At 32.0% G+C, this 19682-nt stretch overlaps 1 protein-coding gene and 1 long non-coding RNA gene across 2 annotated transcripts in view; both read left to right on the top strand.

Annotated features, from left to right (window-relative positions):
* LOC149896822 (uncharacterized) overlaps window positions 1-19682 on the top strand; it is a 247092-nt gene that overhangs the window by 208630 nt on the left and 18780 nt on the right. The window lies entirely within an intron of this gene.
* The window catches only part of LOC149896823 (irregular chiasm C-roughest protein-like), a 105114-nt gene that overhangs the window by 74837 nt on the left and 10595 nt on the right, over window positions 1-19682 (top strand). The window contains exons 6-12 of the mRNA XM_090117171.1: window positions 2501-2592; window positions 3829-3937; window positions 14682-14757; window positions 17061-17143; window positions 17546-17648; window positions 18005-18138; window positions 18431-18554. Of these exons, the coding sequence (XP_089973297.1) occupies window positions 2501-2592; window positions 3829-3937; window positions 14682-14757; window positions 17061-17143; window positions 17546-17648; window positions 18005-18138; window positions 18431-18554 (721 nt within the window). The remainder of the gene's footprint in view (window positions 1-2500; window positions 2593-3828; window positions 3938-14681; window positions 14758-17060; window positions 17144-17545; window positions 17649-18004; window positions 18139-18430; window positions 18555-19682) is intronic.

The raw sequence follows: 19682 nt of genomic DNA, 5'->3' as shown, positions 1-19682 counted from the left end.
TCCTAAGATGAGCCTCATCAACATTAATTTACATCTCATCTTTAAATATAAGCATTGCTTTGATGGGTTTCGGATTTCAAGCTTCGCCTTCGGTATCGATAGAAGAATATTTTTTATATCCATTTTATTACTAATGTGATTCATTTGGATTTTTAATAACCGCAATATTTATAAATGTGACTCACGGGAAAGACATGTGCACTTAATTAGAATACAAATTTGGTGAAACATTTAATATTTATGTTTAAATTACGTGTTTTTATCTAGGTGTTCACGATAATTTAAAAGTTCTTGATTTACATGTACTATATTATTTCTTCGTGAACTTACTTAAATATAATTTTTATTCCTCATCTTGTATAGTAAAATCTTCAGCATATTCTTCAGTAGCTTTTAATGTTCTTAAAGCCATTATACTTGGCGTATTTACCCATTTATCAAATATATCGCCAAGCTCACCATTCAAATTCTTAGGTACTTCTATTAAATTCATGTAATTCTATAGAGATTTGTCCACCGGACTTCCATTTAACCGTTCAACTCATTTGCTGGAAGCTGTTTCATTTAATCCATTTAAACGAATTGAATAGATGATACTCACGGGAGGAGAGACAATTAGGAGTTAAATTGAATATGATGTCGCGAGCCCGAGAGGGCTGAAATGTTAAACTTGTGGTTGTTTTTGTATTGCAGTCTTTATTTTATACTAGAGATCGCCCCGGCTTCGCCTGGTGTAACAGTGATAGTAAATATATGCTCTAGTATTTTTTATATGCCTCTGGGCTGAAATAAGGATACAAAATATACTATTTTATGCATTTTAAATTAAGTATGTTAGTTCATCTTGAACTACCTATTTAAAATCCCGCATCAAAATCTGTTTTAAAAATCTTACACATGAAAGGACAGACAGGCGACTTTGTTTTATAATATGTAGTGATTTACCTTGTTTTCAAGTTAGTAATATCAATGGATGTGTTTTTTATAAATGTACAATTTAGTTTATAGCTCTAATTGCAATGATTGTTAGAATGTTTTAAAAACAGGCAGCATTAATTTTAAAAGCTGTCAGAATGGAGTATTTATAGAGTAGCCGTTTTATTGTGATTTGTCAGACGATTGTTGAATATTTTAGCGCGTCGACGATCCTGCTGATGGAACTATTTTTATATGGAACAATAGATTGAAAACTAACTTCGCGCCATTTTTATTGAATCTGTTTTTAATATTATGGACGAGTATAAAGTGTGTCATGGAAGAGGGTAGTTTGACTATAAGATTCAGACATATATTTTACTTTACTCTGCTTTATGAAATAGCATATCATTCGTAATCAATTTATGTACCTACCTATCTAAATTCGTGGTAAGTCGGTTATTTTATATCTAATTCTAAACTAATAATATATTTTAATAACTTAAGCGCGTTCAAACAAACAACTTGAGGAGACTTAGGTTGTATCTCTGGAACTACTGAATCGATTTTAAAGATTCTTTCACCGGTGTATATTATGTAGGTGATCGATGAGTGCTGCGTGGTACATATTATTATATACTATGTACTATGTACGCGGTACATATTAGGCTATATAATATGTACCACGTGCGAATCCAGGACCGACCGCTAGTCGCATATAAATGGAAGAGAAAATTATTAAAGTAATATAATTTTTCGTTTTTTAAGAGCAAAAAAATTTTAACACTCATATTTTCACCAGGTTTCATCCCTAATTACGACTAACACGTCTCCATCTAAAAGCCATTTAGCAATTTATGCTGCAGAGTGTTCTAAAGCAAAATATAATATATTATACACTCGAATAAATTAACCCTCTTGGCAGAGTACTTAAAAATTATAATAATGTTTAATGTTTGTCTGTTAGGTTAGGTTTCAGCATGTATTATACAAGATATACAATAGGAACTATCCATAAAGAGATACTTATATTATGTAAACATACTTTTATGTGGCGTCAAAATAGTTTAAAATTAAACATAACAAAAACTTACGGAAACGACCGCGACGCGACATTTGTTGCAGGGGAAGTTTCAGCAACACTGATTTAGGGGAGCTTTCTGCCCGCGGCTGTGTTCGCGTCGTTAAGTAAAATTAAGCGTTATTGTTTATTAACTTCGCATTTTTACATACGTATTTGGAAAGGGTGTTTGTTTGTCTTACCTTCACGTCGCAACAAGCAAAATTTTATTGTATAACTATTATCTGGTGATAGTTAAGTTAGACCGTGCTTTAATAATTATATATTTATTGTGTATTGTAGTGCTTAATATGTTCTTAGTTTTAGTTCTAAATTATAATATGCATGTCTGTAAGGTATTTATTCTATGGGTCTGTATAATTTATTGTCTGTCGCATGAATTAAATGATATAAATAAATAAATAAAAAATTTAATAAAATTGCCTTCAAGAGTGCTTCAATGTAAAGTTTAGATCACTACAGGAACCAATATTTCACACATCATTAATAACACATCCATTCCAGATAACCTGGGTGGACAGCAACGCTGGTGTACTCACACAGGGCGTCACCTACACCGTGGAAGCGTTGGCTGATGGACAGAGATTTACTGCAAAGTGAGTATGCGTATATTTCACACTAGCTGTGCTCCGCGGTTTTACCCGCAGTGCTCCGCTCCTGTTGGTCTTAGCGTGATGATAATAGCCTTTCGATAAATGGACTATCTAACACCGAAAAATTAATTATTTATTATTATAATTAACTATTTATTTCAGTAACATTACACAAAACATATTTTCCATGTTAACGCCATCATAGATTAATACCATATCCATAAAAGTCATTTATCGTTGTTCCGTTTGCTTTCATATGTACATTAAGGGCTGATTTTTCAATCCTTGGTTAAAACTTTTAAACTACCATTTCAAAAATGTATTCTAATTACTTGCATTTGACAGTTTACAGGTGACATTTTAATATTATCGTGTAATACTTTATTGGACGGATAAGTTTTAACCAAGGATTGAAAAATCAGCCCTAAAATAAAAGCCAAATACGAAACAAAGCGGTAATAATAGGTTTTTCGTAGATTGAAATGAAATGTTCTGGTTAATTTATGTAGAGGATAGTGTATTTGTCCAACAAACTCTAATTATATGAAAACCTGTGATTATGTTCGAAGGTCGGAGTGTACCGAACGGTCATCGGTGTTCTATTAATTATCATGTGTTTTATACTATCAAGGTTTGAATGTAGGAATCTAGGTATCTACTTTATTACCTAGCTATAACGATACATTACACATAATTATGTAATTAGAATAACAGAATTGTTCAATATTTTGATAGTATTTTATGTAAAAAGTTGTTATATTTCAAGGTTTAGTATACCTTATTATTTAGCAAATAAAAAGAAATAATACTGATTTTAAAAATCTAACGATGAATACTTTTCTTAGGGCTGATTTTTCAATCCTTGGGTAAAACTTATTCGTCGAATATTGTATAAAACTACCATTTTAAAAACGTGTTCTAATTGCCCGTATTTGACAGTTTACGTGACATTTTAATAGTATCGTGTAATACTTTATTGGACGGATAAGTTTTATCCAAGCATTGAAAAATCGGCCCTTAGTCCATTAATTCAAGAGTCAATTAAAGAGCAGCAATTGCAACAATCGTAATGATTAAAAAATTAGTTCACGACTATCTAGATTTAAAAATCTTTTCCAACGTACGCATTCTTTCAATTTACACTAAATATCACTGTTCACTTCCACGTATTATAGCGTTAAATATAAGGTACCTAATATATATATTTTTTTTCTAATAAATGTGTTTTTCTATACTTAGATCCGTAATTAAAATGACGCCAAAACAAGAGCATCATAACCAGACGTTCACTTGTCAAGCGCAAAACACAGCCGATAGGGCGTACAGAGCGGCCAGTATACAAATTGAGGTAAGTTATACATTTTTAAGTAAATCCTACTAATATTATAAAAGCGAAGGTTTGTATGTTTGTTTACCCTTCACGCAATAGCTGCTGAACCGATTTTCATGAAATTTGGCACACACATAGAGTATAGGTATAGGTACACAGGTACTAGCTTTCGCGCTTTAGCTCGCCCGCGTTTTCAAAGAAAAACCCGCATAGTTCCCGTTCCTGTGAGATTTCCGGGATAAAACCTATCCTATGTGTTAATCCAAGCTACCCTCTATATGTATGCTAAATTTCATTGTAATCGGTTTTGTAGTATTTGCGTGAAAGAACAAACATACATACACATACATCCATCCTCACAAAGTTTCGCATGTATAATATTAGTTTACCGCCCGCGGCTTCGCCGGCTTTGTCTAAAACCTAATAAATTATATACAAAAACCTTCCTCTTGAATCACTTTATCTATTAAAAAAAACCGCATCAAAATCCGTTGCGTAGTTTTAAAGATTTAAGCATACATAGGGACATAGGGAGTAGGGACAGAGAAAGCGACTTTGTTTTATACTATGTAGTGATAGTGATTTATTATAGTAGGACTCTATTTTAAGATCATCACATATTATTTCATTTCATTTCCATTGTTGAAATATTGGTTTATTGCATACAATCCTTAATTAATTAAATTAAATTAATTGAAAAGTATTTGACATATAATTAATCAGTACACTCCGCACGACCGCTCGATGCACTCGATATGTCACGTTAAAAATAATTAATTATGTTGAAAAACGAATGAAGTATGTTTTTATATGAAACTAGGTTTCCGCCCGCGGCTTCGCCCGCGCAGTCAAAGAAAAACCCGCATAGTTCTCGTTCCCATGGGATTTCCGAGATTGCGTCATTTTCCCGGGATAAAAAGTAGCCTATGTCCTTTCTCGGGTATCAAAATATCTCCATACCAAATTTCATGAAAATTGGTTCAGTAGTTTAGGCGTGATTGAGTAACAGACAGACAGACAGAGTTACTTTCGCATTTATAATACATATTAGTATGGATTATAATATTGTTCATTGTTTTTTTATTTTATTTATTTAATATTAGTCATTTGTATAAGTTTGAATTGTGGGATGGAAGCTGTTGAATGTATGTTTTGTTACACTTTTATTTAAAAATAACTGGCTGGATTTAGATGAAATTACGCACAGATTGTAGTTATTATAGTAAATAATGTTCAGGTTAAATAACCTACATTCTAGATTCCTATTTACATGCTACAGAAATTCTAAATTCACAATAATTAACACTTACAAATAGAAAATTTAAAAATGTTCTACGTGGTAAAAATTTATAGTTCGCCGCTTTGTTAGAAACGAAGCCTACAGATGTTTAAAGTACCTAAGTATATGAATTTTTTGTTTACATTGTCCTATATGCATTTGTTTTACTTTCATACACGGTCGAGTTTACTTGCGTTTATATAGTACCTTTATATGAGTAAAACGACATTTTTCAACGATGAATCCGAGGCTAGTATATGATTCAATAATTATTATTATAATAAGTGACTATTATCGGCTTTACCGGAATTGCTTCATTCCTTTTGGTCTTAGCGTGATGATATACCCGTCACAGGGTAAACAGAAGCACGGTGTACAGAATAATATTGCTATCCTCGATAAATGGACTGTCTTACACCGAAATATTTTTTAACGACGACGCGGTTGGCGCAGTGGTAAAGTAACTGCCTACTGAGCCGACGGTCCCGGGTTCGATCCCCAGGCAGGGCAAATATTTGTGTGATGAACTCAATTATTTGTTCTTGGGTCTGGGTGTTATTATCTATATATGTATTTATTAAATATTATATTTATCGTCGCCTAGTACCCACAACACAAGCCTTAATTGAGCTTACTGTGGGACTAGGTCGATTTGTGTAATAATGTCCTATAATATTTATTTATTTATTATTTATTTATTATTTAAAGATCTGATATAAGCGCATTTGATCCACAAACAAACGCTTTAGCTGTATAAGCTTATCATTACAGCTACAGCTTATATTATGTACAGCTTATTAAGCTTAGATTAAAATAAACATTTATTAGTTAAAAATGAATTAACCATTAAATTAATATAAGTTCTATTGTATTCTACACTACTATAACTTCATTATCAATTCATTACTAAACGATTTCTATTCAATGCAGTCAGCATTCACAGCCTTACAAAACCCTGCCAAAGCAAACGAGCCAAATCGGCCAAAAATAACCTATAAGAGAATTGAATTATAGAAGCCAAATATTTGATTAAAACTACATCTGTACTTATTGTTTGCTTGTTTATTTATTCTGATCTCGTATTTTTTCCCGATCGGCTCTTTTGCGAATGTTTCTAAGAAATTTTTGGGGTAGCGACTTGAATTTATGTGTGTAGTGGGAACTGGCTTGTTTTTATGTGAGTATAGTCGAAGAAATAATAACGTATTTTGTTCGGAGAATTCGATTCATTAGACTTTTTGGTTTGTATCAAGATATCTAATTTGACGTCCTAAAACAGGATCAAATTGATGTCTAATGTGTTGTTAGTGTTTGAAAAGATAATTTTGGGTTTCTATTGCATGTAGTAATATAATATGTAGTTATTTAGTATTGCCATGTTTTTTAAACACATTAATAGCACACACAGATATCACTCCAGTATACGTTTTGTCAAAAAAAAGTTAAAAGCATGTCATATTATGCATGCCTAAAAGCTCCTAAAACAATAGAAAGATGTTGAGATAGATCTAGAAAAGAGATATTGAGTTGCAGAAAAGTTGAGACGAGATAATATTTTTATTTTGGTTGCATCGTTTGATATTTCAGAGCTTATCGATTTTAGAGGCGCCGATTCAAAAGGGATAAAGACAATAGTCTACATAATATAGGCACCTGTTTATTCCAAACTAGCTGTGCTCCGCGGTTTTATCCACAGTGCTTCGCTCCTGTTGGTCTTAGCGAAATGATGTATAGCCTATAGCCTTCCTCGATAAATGGGCTATCTAACACCGAAAGAATTTTACAAACATACATATATACTCTTCAGTTAATAATATTATAGAAATATATATAAATCTTAATATATATATATACTAGCGACCCGCCCCGGCTTCGCACGGGTGCAACGCTGATACTAAATACACTACAGAAAAACTGTGAACGTTGTACATAATTATTTAAAAACATAGCGGCCCGCTCCGGCTTCGCACGGGTATAAAATAATTATATAGTCGGGCGGCCGGCCGGTACCGCCGCAAACGCTACGTCCCGCAATTTTTAAATCTGTAATATCTTCGAAAATATTCACTTAAATCATACGGTGTAAAGGGCCATATAGATCTATATTAAATGAACAATGTTTTCAAGGTATTTAATTGGTTAAGGATTAAGGCTGTGTTGGTTAAAATCGCATCGAAAATTAGCCATTATTTGTCGTAAAAAGTAAATGACAAAAAAAAGTTATTGTGGGTTATCCATAAGAGATAGACATATACCATCGCGGACTTTTCTGTAGACCTTTTCAATGTGTATAATACTTAGTACATTATTTTGATACAACTCGTAGGGTACAGCCTGCGTTTGCAATGTAAGCCGAAAAAATGTAATTTTTTACGACATCACATTAGAAACCTCAAAAATAACAGTACTTCTCCACTATTTAATGGATGTTATTATACATATAAACCTTCCTCTTGAATCACTCTATCTATTAAAAAAAACCGCATCAAAATCCGTTGCGTAGTTTCAAAGATTTAAGCGTACAAAGGGACATAGGGACATAGGGACAGGGAAAGCGACTTTGTTTTATACTATGTAGTGATATATATAAATCTCGTGTCACAATGTTTGTCCTCAATGGACTCCTAAACCACTTAACCGATTATAATAAAATTCGCACACCATGTGCAGTTCGATCCAACTTGAGAGATATGGCACGGGCGAAGCCGGGGCGGACCGCTAGTAATATTATATAGTATACCTAGATTCTAGTATATTAGGCGTTTAATTCTAACTACCAAGTTAGCAGTTGTTAAATAATACCTATTAACACACGTAACCGGAACCACTAATTGAATATAAGCTTTTGATTTACGATTCCCACCTTATTCTCTTTTAATGAAGTTTCGTTACCGCGGTAGCAGTATTCGACAAATGGCCAAGTTTAATAGGCCATCAAGTTTTTACGATTACATTAATTCGTATTGCTTTTTTAGTTGGTCGGGTTATAGCGCTTATCCGGTAAATGATTTGTTTTTATGTAAAGTGTTGGGATGTTTATTAGCTGACCTTCGTGGTTGTAATGCGTATAAAATGCGTAGAACACTACACACGCATTGGTAGAACTTTTCAAAATATATAGTTATTTTTCTTGCATTTACAAGTCTAAATATAAACAGAACGTCTCCTTATAATGTTTTTGTTAATACTTACTTAATTATTAAGCTATTTAATAGTACTCGAAAAAAGGGAGTTAATTGTATTCGGTATGATTTAGGATGACGGTTAAGACCTTGAACTTTGATTAAGATACCCCATTTAACAAAATAGACCGGGAGATACTAACACAAAATTTCGAGTCATTTGTAACAGGATGGCGGTTCTACAGGGGTCTTAGTACGCAATGACAAAAAGAAAAACGATGGTGTGAACACTGGTACCGGCGGCTTAGTCGCGTGGGCGTTAGTCGAACTCGTCGTAAAAATAGCGAAAGTCAAACGATTTGTAACACAAAAATTTTAGAATTTACCGATAGCCCATAAAAAAGAAGTAGGCGGTAGTGTCATGCCATACTTTTCCGGTGTGACTTACAGCCCGCCATACCGACGCAAATGTGTTGATTTAAAATAAAACAATTCAACCATTTGTACCAGGCTAACTTTTGCACAGGTAACCATCGTCGTGTAGCGATTTACGAAAATCACCATACCATACTTTTCGGACGATTCCAAATGCTCGCCATACCGCCGAAAATCTGCAAAATTTTTTTTTTTTTTTGTAATTTAATTTAATTTAAATTTTTTAGATTATTTGTAATTGTACAGCTTAATAACTACTGGATTTAATTTCACCAGTAAAGATCCCAGTAGAATAAAGTGCAACTATGGAGTTTCAAATAATATGAAAACAAAAATATGTTATGGCGATTCAAAAGTGCTTTTATAAGAAGTCTAAGTAATTGAATAAATAAATGTTTGTTTTGTTTGTTTGTTTGATGATTCTGATCATGAATATGATTGTCTCCACAATCACAAATATTCAAAATATCTTGAAATTCTTTTTAATCGTGTAAGTAATGTAATTTCCGATATAAGTAAAAATATAAACTTAAATTAACATTTCAAGTGAAGTTGTTTATAAATTCACAACCAATACAAAACTACAATCTGGGAAGACATTGACATCTTTGGCTGACCTATTTATGATGAAAATCGATCATTCAGAGAGACCTAGAAAATGGAAACTCTGTAATCCGTGTCAACTGATGTTATTTTATTTATACAAGCTGAATCGCTTGACTTTCATTCATTAATTGGAATTTCATTTTTTTATGAATAAATTCCTTTTAATATAAAGTTATACTAAAATCCACGGTCCGAGGGACGAGAAAATAAGACCTAGTTGCTAAATTTTTTCTGTGATTTATACCAGCGAATAAATGTTTCTTCCTTCTGTTTGAATGGTCACCAAAAGTGTACAATATTAGCAAGTATTAAAGCATTTCATTTTGAAAATTTAAATAACATTACAGACATAATTTATTAATTTATAATTCAATGTTTGCTAAAAAAAACATCATAAATTATAAATTATTATCAATAAAGTGCAAAAAATAATTATGTATTTTTGTTTTAAATAAAAGAAATTATTAAAAATGTTAACCAACACAGAATTTGTTTATTACTAAAACAGTAGGTAACACATAAGTTTTTTTCTAAATATAAAATCGTCATAAGTGCATAATTATGTGCTTTTGTTTTAAATAAGCAATCTTCTTTACCTATACGTGGAAAGAAATGAAAAAACCATGTTAATCAAAAAAGAATTTGTTTATTATCAACAGTACATAGCACAGCATTTATCGAACGAACGTATAAAAATTATTGCCCTCCGTACTGGAGAGGAAATTACTATTCCGTTGGCAGAATAAATGACGGTAGACGAGCAATTGTTTGAAATGAGTCCCCCACTATACCATTGCTACGTTGTTTATAGATCCTTCAGTTTTGAAGGTATGAATGGTATACTGAAAAGTTTATCACTATATTTCAAGCCTGGGTCAAGTTTATGTAGGTAATATTATATCATCATCATGGTATTAAATAAACGATCTATTTATTTATTTAATTACCTAGTTTATTTATAATGTGTGTGGTATCTTTATAATGCCATCATTTTAAAAGGCGAGTTAACGAAATGCTTAAGCTTTAAAGTACTACACTTACCTCACCCCGCACGATCAGTCTAAAAAAGGTCCACATTTTTCTACAGGGACGATACGCAATGAAGATCGACAACATTAATCAGTAATTTTATTATTTTGGATTTGTGATTATCGTTTTTCGTAGAAAATGGTTCGATATTGTGCTGTTTACGGATGTATTTCATCAGAAAAACGCGAATTTCTTTACGCTAGTCACAATTAATGTGCGAACCCTAAAGCGTTAACACACACATTTGCAGTCTCTACAGTGTGACTGTCAAAACGATAATTTTGTATGGAGTGTTTATTTTTTTATTTAATTTTTGGCTTTGATCATTTAAACAAGCTGCAATCGTCTACGATTGTAATACGTGGCATCCAAACGCATTAAAACCAAATAATCATAACGTCAGCTTACCAATATATTCTCTAACTTAGTGACCGCAGATAATAAAACGGGCACAGATAAACAGGCACGTATTGTCAAATGTCCGTCCTATACTCTGGACCGTAAAATGTAATTGGGTAGAGCGTAAAGGGTTCTTATTTTACGACCAACAAAAAATATATGATAAACAAACTGGCTTTGCGTCAGAAGCGGAAATGAGTAAAACGAAATGTGGTATAAATATAAAATAGGCTATTATTTTAAACGTCTAGCGGTAGTGTGAAATTATACAGTGGGGCCTTGACATATCCTACTTATGCTATAGATGTGACACTTTGTGAGTATGTTTAGATGTATGTTTGTTACTCTTTCACGAAAAAGCTACTGGACGGCTTTGGATGAAACTTTACAGTAATATAAGTTATATATCGTAATATATAGGCTTCACAGAATAATACATGGGCTATAGAAATTATTTTAAGCGAGTGAAATCGCGCTGCACAGCTAGTTTTCCATATTTATTTTATAATAATTGATATCTACTACACTTAGAAATGTGTTATTAATACATAGAAGATATAGTAAATGGTACCAATGGGTAATTTAGAATGAAACAAATTAAATTAGAATTAATGTTAGCCATGAGACTAATTGTGTTTGTGTAACTAATTGTAAAACTGACATGTTTTAAAAGAGCAACTATGGAGTTTCTTGCCGGTTCTTCTCCGTAGATACTGCTTTCCGAATCGGTGGTAAATGTGAAAATATGTAATGACGTTTCAAAAGTGCTTCTATAAGAAGTCTAATTGAATAAATAAATGTTTGAGTTTGAGTTTGTCGCGTAACGGGATACGCAGTCGCCATCTTGTATTGTATTCCCTTCACGTATCATGATGATATTGTTGTTTTGGTATTACAATGCAGATTTTTCGCATACCTAAATATTTCATTCAGTTATGTACTTTGGAGAGTACTTGTAACTCTGTCTGTATCTTCTTCACGCCTAAAATACTGAACCAATTTTGACGAAATTAGGTTCAAAGATAATTTAAGACTTTAGAAAGGATATAGGATTAACTTCTGCATGATTCTCAAGAAATCATATTTAATACTGCAATTCTACTGTATCATTCTCATTCATACAAGAGTCGTAAAACCTTTCAACTCTCAAATTAATAAAGTAATAAATTCAACGATGGAAAATTTAATTCGTACCCAGAATAAACATTCGCAGGAGATCAATACTTTTTCCGAGGTTGTAAATAACATACAAAAAAATCAAACAAAACACGTTTTCGACTATAAATTCAAAACGTGAAAATTCATTAAACACATTCAATACCATGCAGGGAGGGGACAATAAAGAAAATTCATTACCTTAAAAAAACCCATAAATTTTAGTGGACCGCGCTCCATATAGCGTTCCATACATGTACTTTGGGACTGCATTTTCACTGGTAATCTTTTAGTCTATTATTTCAATTTCGTTTCGGCTATACCGTTTATAATCGATATCTATTTTCTGTTGGTAGATCATATTATTATGTCCTAACTTACTAAAATTAAAAATATAACATACTAGCTACTATACTACTTCCTGTTGGTCTTAGCGTAATGATATATCTCTCATAGTCTTAGCATATAGCCTTCCGCGATAAATGGGCTATCTAACACAGAAAGAACTTTCCGAATCGGATCAGTAGTTCCTGAGATTAGCACGTATATATTAGTATAGATTTTAACTTGCTTTTCGTAGTTTCGGTCGCGTACCTAGATAAAAATTTACTATTATTCAAACTACAATTTCACCCAAAAACGATTAGCCATTTTTCCGCAAAAGAGTAAGGAATATACTACACTAATATACATAGGAAGTTGTTTTATGATATAAAACTTATGCAGGTTTTCGTCTTTGCCTGCATTCAGTATTCAATTTATATGTTACCCAAATTCTTATAGAGATATCCACCTGCTTTCGAATAGATATCATTTATTATCCATACTAATATTATAAATGCGAAAGTAACTCTGTCTGTCTGTCTGTTACTCAATCACGCCTAAACTACTGAACCAATTTGCATGAAATTTGGTATGGAGGGATTTTGATACCCTAGAAAGGACATAGGCTACTTTTTATTGCGAAATATGTACCACGGGCGAAGCCGGGGCGGACCGCTAGTACTTTATATATTACAGCCCACAATTCGTTTATAGCAACAAAGTATGAGGCTACAAACACATAATATGTTATACCCCTGTTTCCTATAATGGGACATGGGGTAGGCTTATTTCCCCTGGGCCAAATCCCCCCTTCTCAATATGTTACCAACATAACCGTGTCTGAGTTAATACCCAGCTTATCGTTACTTTTAATAGTGATTGACTAAATAGCCGAAACAGCTGTGTCGAGAATAACGGATTTTGCTGAAATGAAAATTGTGACTTAAATGTGCGGGGATTTTTAGGTATTTCATGCGTTAAGGTGACGCTGATGAAGTTTTAGACTAGAAGTTATTCTAAATTATAATTTTATTAAAATTTACTACATCACAGTACCTACGTATGATTAAAAAGAATAATTCATAAAAAATCTAAACCCTTGTCATTACAACAATGTAAGTATAAAGTATGCACATCGTAAAATAGTGTGAAATATTCTCTCATAATTAAGGACCACTAACTTTTAAAATGGTATATATATATAAATATATATATATATATATTTTATTTATTTTCCATGAATAATACAGTTAGAAATTAAATATTTTAACCGATTTTAAACGCGATTTACTCATTATATTATTCACGGGAAGATTGGAATAAATCACGTTCCGTTAAAATCTTTAATTTCTGAATGTACAATACACATGTATACATGTAAAATCAAACTCTATAAAATACTATGTATAATATATCTTACTCAACAAAAAAACAAAAAAAGAATACACTGAAATTCGCATTTTGCAAAGCTAAGAAATTCCAACTATGGTACGTTCAACAAAATTACATCCCCGACAGCCTTAACGCTCCTGAGGATCAAATCTTCAGGCGTAGAGATAATCTTAAAGGCTTCGTCAACTCGATGTGAATATAATGGCTTCTAAAATAAATACGGAATAAAATGTTTGTAATAAATACGTTTTTATTTGTTAACTGTTTTGATCCGGCTCGAAGGACCATTATCGTATGAGCTGTGTATATTAAAGATGATGTTTGAAAGAAATTAAAACGTAATAATCTTTATGAGGTTTAATGCCAGTAATAGGAATAGGTATATTAAATTTGTTTAGCCTAAGTAATATACCTAAATAACTGTAGCTTGCTGATTTTAAACGTGTACGATTTTCTAGCACAAATACGATTTTTTCGGTTCAAATCTGTAAGATGTGTATATTATTTTAATGTTCTCTCAAAACAAATATGTGTTATTATCACAAATTCATCTGTTCTCAAACAGAATATTTTTTCCACTTTTACTTACGTACCTCATTCATCATCCACTCCTATTGTTTTCTTCAATTTTAAACCAATAGTTCGTTTTTTTTTGTGGTGTCTCTCAATGTTAGCCAGAAGGGCTTCTACATTTTAACGCGGACGCGGGGGTGAACTGAAGGTTCACCCTGGTCAATAGTTCGTGACATCGCGCATTCAGCCATATTAACTAACACTATTTATAATATCTTTACAACATTAATAATACAAGTTGGGAGAATATTAAGCATAAATCGAGTATTAAAAACGAAAAGAAAATGACGTCACAAAGCAGAACTCCTAATAATAATTTAAAAATTTTTTAACCATCTCGTTCCGAAGAAAATACACAATATCCGATCACAGAGATTTATTTCTAATCAATGTATAATCAAAATGGATTACTAGCAATAAGGAGGAATTAATTTTAAATTTGTTCCAGGTAAAATATGCGCCAAAAGTGAAAATACAGATTAAAACAGGAAAAAGAATACCGGAGGGGAAAGACGTCGTTGTTGGTAAGTAATTATTTTAATTTATTTTTTATACAATCTCTACCGATAGGGAATTTTGCAAAAAATTACGAATTCGAGAAACAGACTTCCTTAATTTATTTTAGAAATTAATGGTATATGGTTAAAAATTGTAGACTTATACTTTGTTTTAAGTTGATTTTATTCGTTCTTTAACATCCGTTATTTTTAGGCGTACACAATTATCATAGAGAAAGAAAGGCGTGTGATAAAAGGAGCAGTTTTAGAACGCAACGTACATAGTATAAAATTATTAAAATACAAACTTCATATAAGCACAAACTACTATGTTAATTTAAATAATTGTCTGGAAGAAATCGCTGCATAGCGATAAGACCGCCAATTGTTGTAATGTATCCTTAGATTAAGTATTATTGTAATGATTCTAAGAGCAATAAAGTATTAATAAATAAATAAATAAATAAATAAATAATGTAATGTACAATTTTAAACGTATTGCGATTTTAAAAACAATTTAAAACAATGTAAATGTAAAAACAATCCCATACAATATCAAATTGCATAAAGCTTTCAACAGCCTAGGCCTAAATTTAAACTTTAAATACAAAAGGGGGCTTAGCTAGATTAAATTTCGCTGCAAATACTAAAATTCCATTTTCCACTTTACTATTATTTAATATTAAACGAGATTTACTGTCATTAACTTGGTTATATCTCAGTGGATTATATTTTAAACTTTCCCAGAAAATTGTTAATTTTCTGCTGGAGATTACGGCTAACAATAATTGCTGAAATGTTTGGAAACAAACTGATTACGTATTTTAATCGTAGATTTATTGTTCATACAACTGTGTATTGAAATGTGAACATTTCAAGAAATTTCACGAAGAAATATCTTTGTTTCAATCCTATAATTAATGGGATATTTGATATTATATAAATTTAAATTTAATTTAAAGGGACTGATTCTTAATAAAATATTTTTATTTATGTTAATAAAGATAAATAATGAAGTCTGTTTCTGTTTAAAAAATAGCTTGATCGTAATTTGTAAAGAAATATAAAATTATATGCAGAAGGTACTAAATAGTAACAGAAATTATTAAAACTATTCTGTAATAATTATTTTCGAAATCGTCTGAACCGATTTTAATGGGATATTTACTGGCAGATAGCTAATATTGTAAAGAGTAATTAAACACTATACTTTCATGAAAAAAATGTCATGGTTAGGGAGCCAGGTGCAAATTTGGTTAACTATTTCCTCTCAAGAGATAATTCGTCAGACGCATGAGAGTATAGTATTATAAAGCCTCGTGAACGTCAGCTGGCGCTCGGTTGGGGGGGTGAGCGGTTGTAGCCTCCCACGCACATAGGAAAAAAAATACATTCATTCATTCATTTCCTCTCAGCTAAAAATTTGTCAAATTGTAGCTAACCCGATATCTCAACGAATAAAAATAGTCAGCTGGTTACAACATGGTGTATTATACGTCAGCTGGTGTCTCGAACATGAAAGTTAAATTTAAAGAAAAATTTATTTTCCGTTATTTCCTCTCAAACAAAAATTTACCTGATGATAGCTTATATGTAACTGTGGATAAATATATATGTCAGCTGGCTGTATCTTGGTGGAAAAACCGTCAGCTGATACGGGAGGCTACAACCGCTCTTCCCCCCAACCGAGCTCCAGCTGACGTTCACGAGGCTTCATAATACTATACTTTGATGCATTTTACTAATTACCGCTTGAGAGGAACTTGGTCATAAAATCTGCTGCTGGCTCCCGGACCATCAGGGTTGCCACAACACCATTAATACGCGAAGTCACGTCTTTCGTCGTTTTTCCTTTTGAAAGTTTAAAATTAACTTTCAAATGAAAGTTTCAGTTTCAACTTAAAGGCCTCTGTTCACAATAGGCAGCGATGGGCGAGTAGAGGCAATCACGATAGTGTAGAGGTCTTAAATGTCTATGATGCTTATTCATAATTGTAATGGCGGCAAACATGGACGATCATTTTTGTTGGGCCAACGCTGTCCATTGTGAAGATGACTTATAACTTTGAAAATTAAAACTTCCATTTCTGACTGCCTTCCAAGCCAGAAGTCATGGGTTCGATTCCCACCCAGAGCAAATATTTATGTGATGAACATAGATGTTTGCTCCGTGTGTTAATTATCTAAGTATATAAGTAATTATTTAAAATTAAATATGTTTGTATCAGCCATTTGGTTCCCATAAAGCGAAAGCTTAGTATGTGATCAGATCGTGCCGTATGTGAAAATTGTTAAAAAAAAATTTATAAGTAAATGTATTTTCGATTCAGCTTGCACCGCGGACGCGAATCCGAATAATTTGACATACAGATGGGTTTTAAACGAATCGATCATTGGAAACGGGTCAGAGTTGGTGAGTGTGCTGTATTTTTTAATTGATTCCGAATATTAATGTGTTTGTCTTTATAATTATGTATCTGGACGTATATTGATTTTAAATGTACTTGCTTGTAACAGTTGTATACACATAGTGTTTATTTATTTGCGTTTACAACGACTTACAGTTAGCTTTAGCAGTAAATGCTGTGTTTTAGCTGCATTCTGAAAATATTATGTAATATTCTTAAATAAAAAAACTGACAAACAAAGCTTTTGTTTGTGAGATTTTATGCTGTGAATTAGTATTCTAAAAATTATCCTTCTTTTTATACAATTAAATGCAATAAACTTTAAATGAATATTTGTTAATTTTTTTTGAGAAAAACTTTGACGAAATTTTGATGACATGGTATTTTAAATAATATTTTTATAACAGGTAATACCAAATGTAACAAGACAGTACAACGGCGCCATTTTAAAATGCATGGTTTTCAACGTGGTCGGTAAAAGCGAAGAAACAGAAACGCTTGAAGTTACATGTAAGTTAAATTTAAAAGTGTAACTTATTCTAAGTTGTGTGTATCTATCATCATCCTATCTTCGTAACTCCGTAATAGATGAGCAGTATTGGGTACGGTTTTTCTAAAATTTGTAGAGATTTTTTTGAAGATTTATTAGTAAAATTACTTACATATTTATTAATAATTTAATAATGATGAAATTCGATAAAATTTGTTATTTTTTCACAAGAAACATATAAAGTGAAACAATTAAACCATACTCCAGCTTAAAAAATGTAAATGTTTTATTATTTTTGGAAACACGATTCGTTTTCAAATATAAATGATTTTCAACTCTATTACAAAGCAATACAGTTCATTATCCTGTTTCCTAGATGCACCAACATTCAGAAACCGTCCTCAAGACGTAGAAGCAGAGCTGGGTAAGCAAGTCACGCTGAGTTGCGATGTGGATGGGTTCCCGGCGCCTGAAATAAGATGGCTGCATTTTGAAGAAGATACTAATATTGTGAGTAATATAATTTTACTGCAAATCTTTATAGAAACAGCATTTTTCGATGCAATTTTTACCGTTTAAAGAACCTTTACAAACATACATATATAAAATAGTAAAAATAAATAGACAATAATTGTAAGCTATTGTAATAAAAAAACGTTTAGTTAGTTACTACATAAATTAATTTCATAATTGACGTAATGGTGGCGAACATCGACGATTATTTGTTGGGCCAACGCTGCCCATTGTGAAGAGGGCCCATGTTTTTCCTAATTATGACAATTAAAATTAGTTTTCCTTTCAGAGTGTGGGCAGAACAGCAAATTTAACATTAACCGTGGACACTCACACATCTGGTCGATATTTGTGTAAAGCCAGAGTCGATGGTTACCCGGAGATAGAAGCTGATGCATCGATTTTTATTAAAGGTTGGTAAAAATATTGAATGTAAAAAATGTAAATTATTGAAAAGGTTCTTTACTATTATTATTTACTTTTTTGTGTGATAAAGTCTTTATTTCTTCCTTTCACATAATTATTATAATATAGATAAGCTTTCCGCCCGCGGCTTCGCCCGCTTTGTCTTAAACCTAATAAATCATATATCTAAAACCTTCCTCTTGAATCATTCCATCTAAAAAAAACTGTATCAATTTTGTCAAAATAATGTATTTTAAAGATCTAAACATACATACATACAGACAGCAGGAAGCGAGTTTGCTTTATAATATGCAGTGAAGAATACGTAATAATATTGCACACTTATCCATGTAACTTGTTGCTTTCAAAATGAATATTCTTCGTTTTGAGAGCAAGAAGTTTTTTTTTTATTGCAACAAATTCCAATACTGCTCCTATTGGTCGTAGCGTTATTTTATATAGCCTTCCTCGTAAAATAACTATCTACCATCTTCTATGCAACCTGTAGCTCGTTACATTACCTCATTCAAACAGCTAAATATGTTTCTTATTTATTAAAAAAGGAAAATACATGCTACATATAAATTGACATGCCAAAAACCACACAGAAAATGTAGTTAAATCGCGTTTTAATTGCACTGTTGCAACAGTTCATAATTTATATAACATTTACTTATAATATTAATTCCCAACATTAAAAACCAACCTTATCTTCTTATATATAAAAATGAATCGCAAAATGTGTTGGTAAGCGCATAACTCGAGAACGGCTGAACCGATTTCGATAATTCTTTTTTTATTATATTCCTTGAAGTACGAGGATGGTTCTTATGTAGAGAAAACGTAAACATGTACCACGGGCGAAGCCGGGGCGGACCGCTAGTTTTCTTATAAAAATGTTGTAGGTAATTCACAAAGTAACCACTTTACTTCGAATCAACTTATATAGTCGACAACTCATTTCTAAGTACCTACTATATTTTCTTCAAAAAATTCATTCACTATGGTTTGAATAACTGTATTAGCTTAAAGTACATATTTTCTATTGGCGAATCCATTAGAAGTAAGGTATACTACGTTTTTAGGTCATCTAGGGTGCGGCGTATTGCCTAGATATGGTATACGTGAAGATTTAT

Source organism: Colias eurytheme, chromosome 27 (assembly GCF_061535395.1).
Source record: "Colias eurytheme isolate Ceu_HAF_F1 chromosome 27, ilColEury1 Martin Lab GWU primary, whole genome shotgun sequence".
Taxonomy (NCBI): domain Eukaryota; kingdom Metazoa; phylum Arthropoda; class Insecta; order Lepidoptera; family Pieridae; genus Colias; species Colias eurytheme.
Note: the sequence above shows the minus strand (reverse complement) of the source record. Positions and strands in the feature narration are given on the sequence as shown.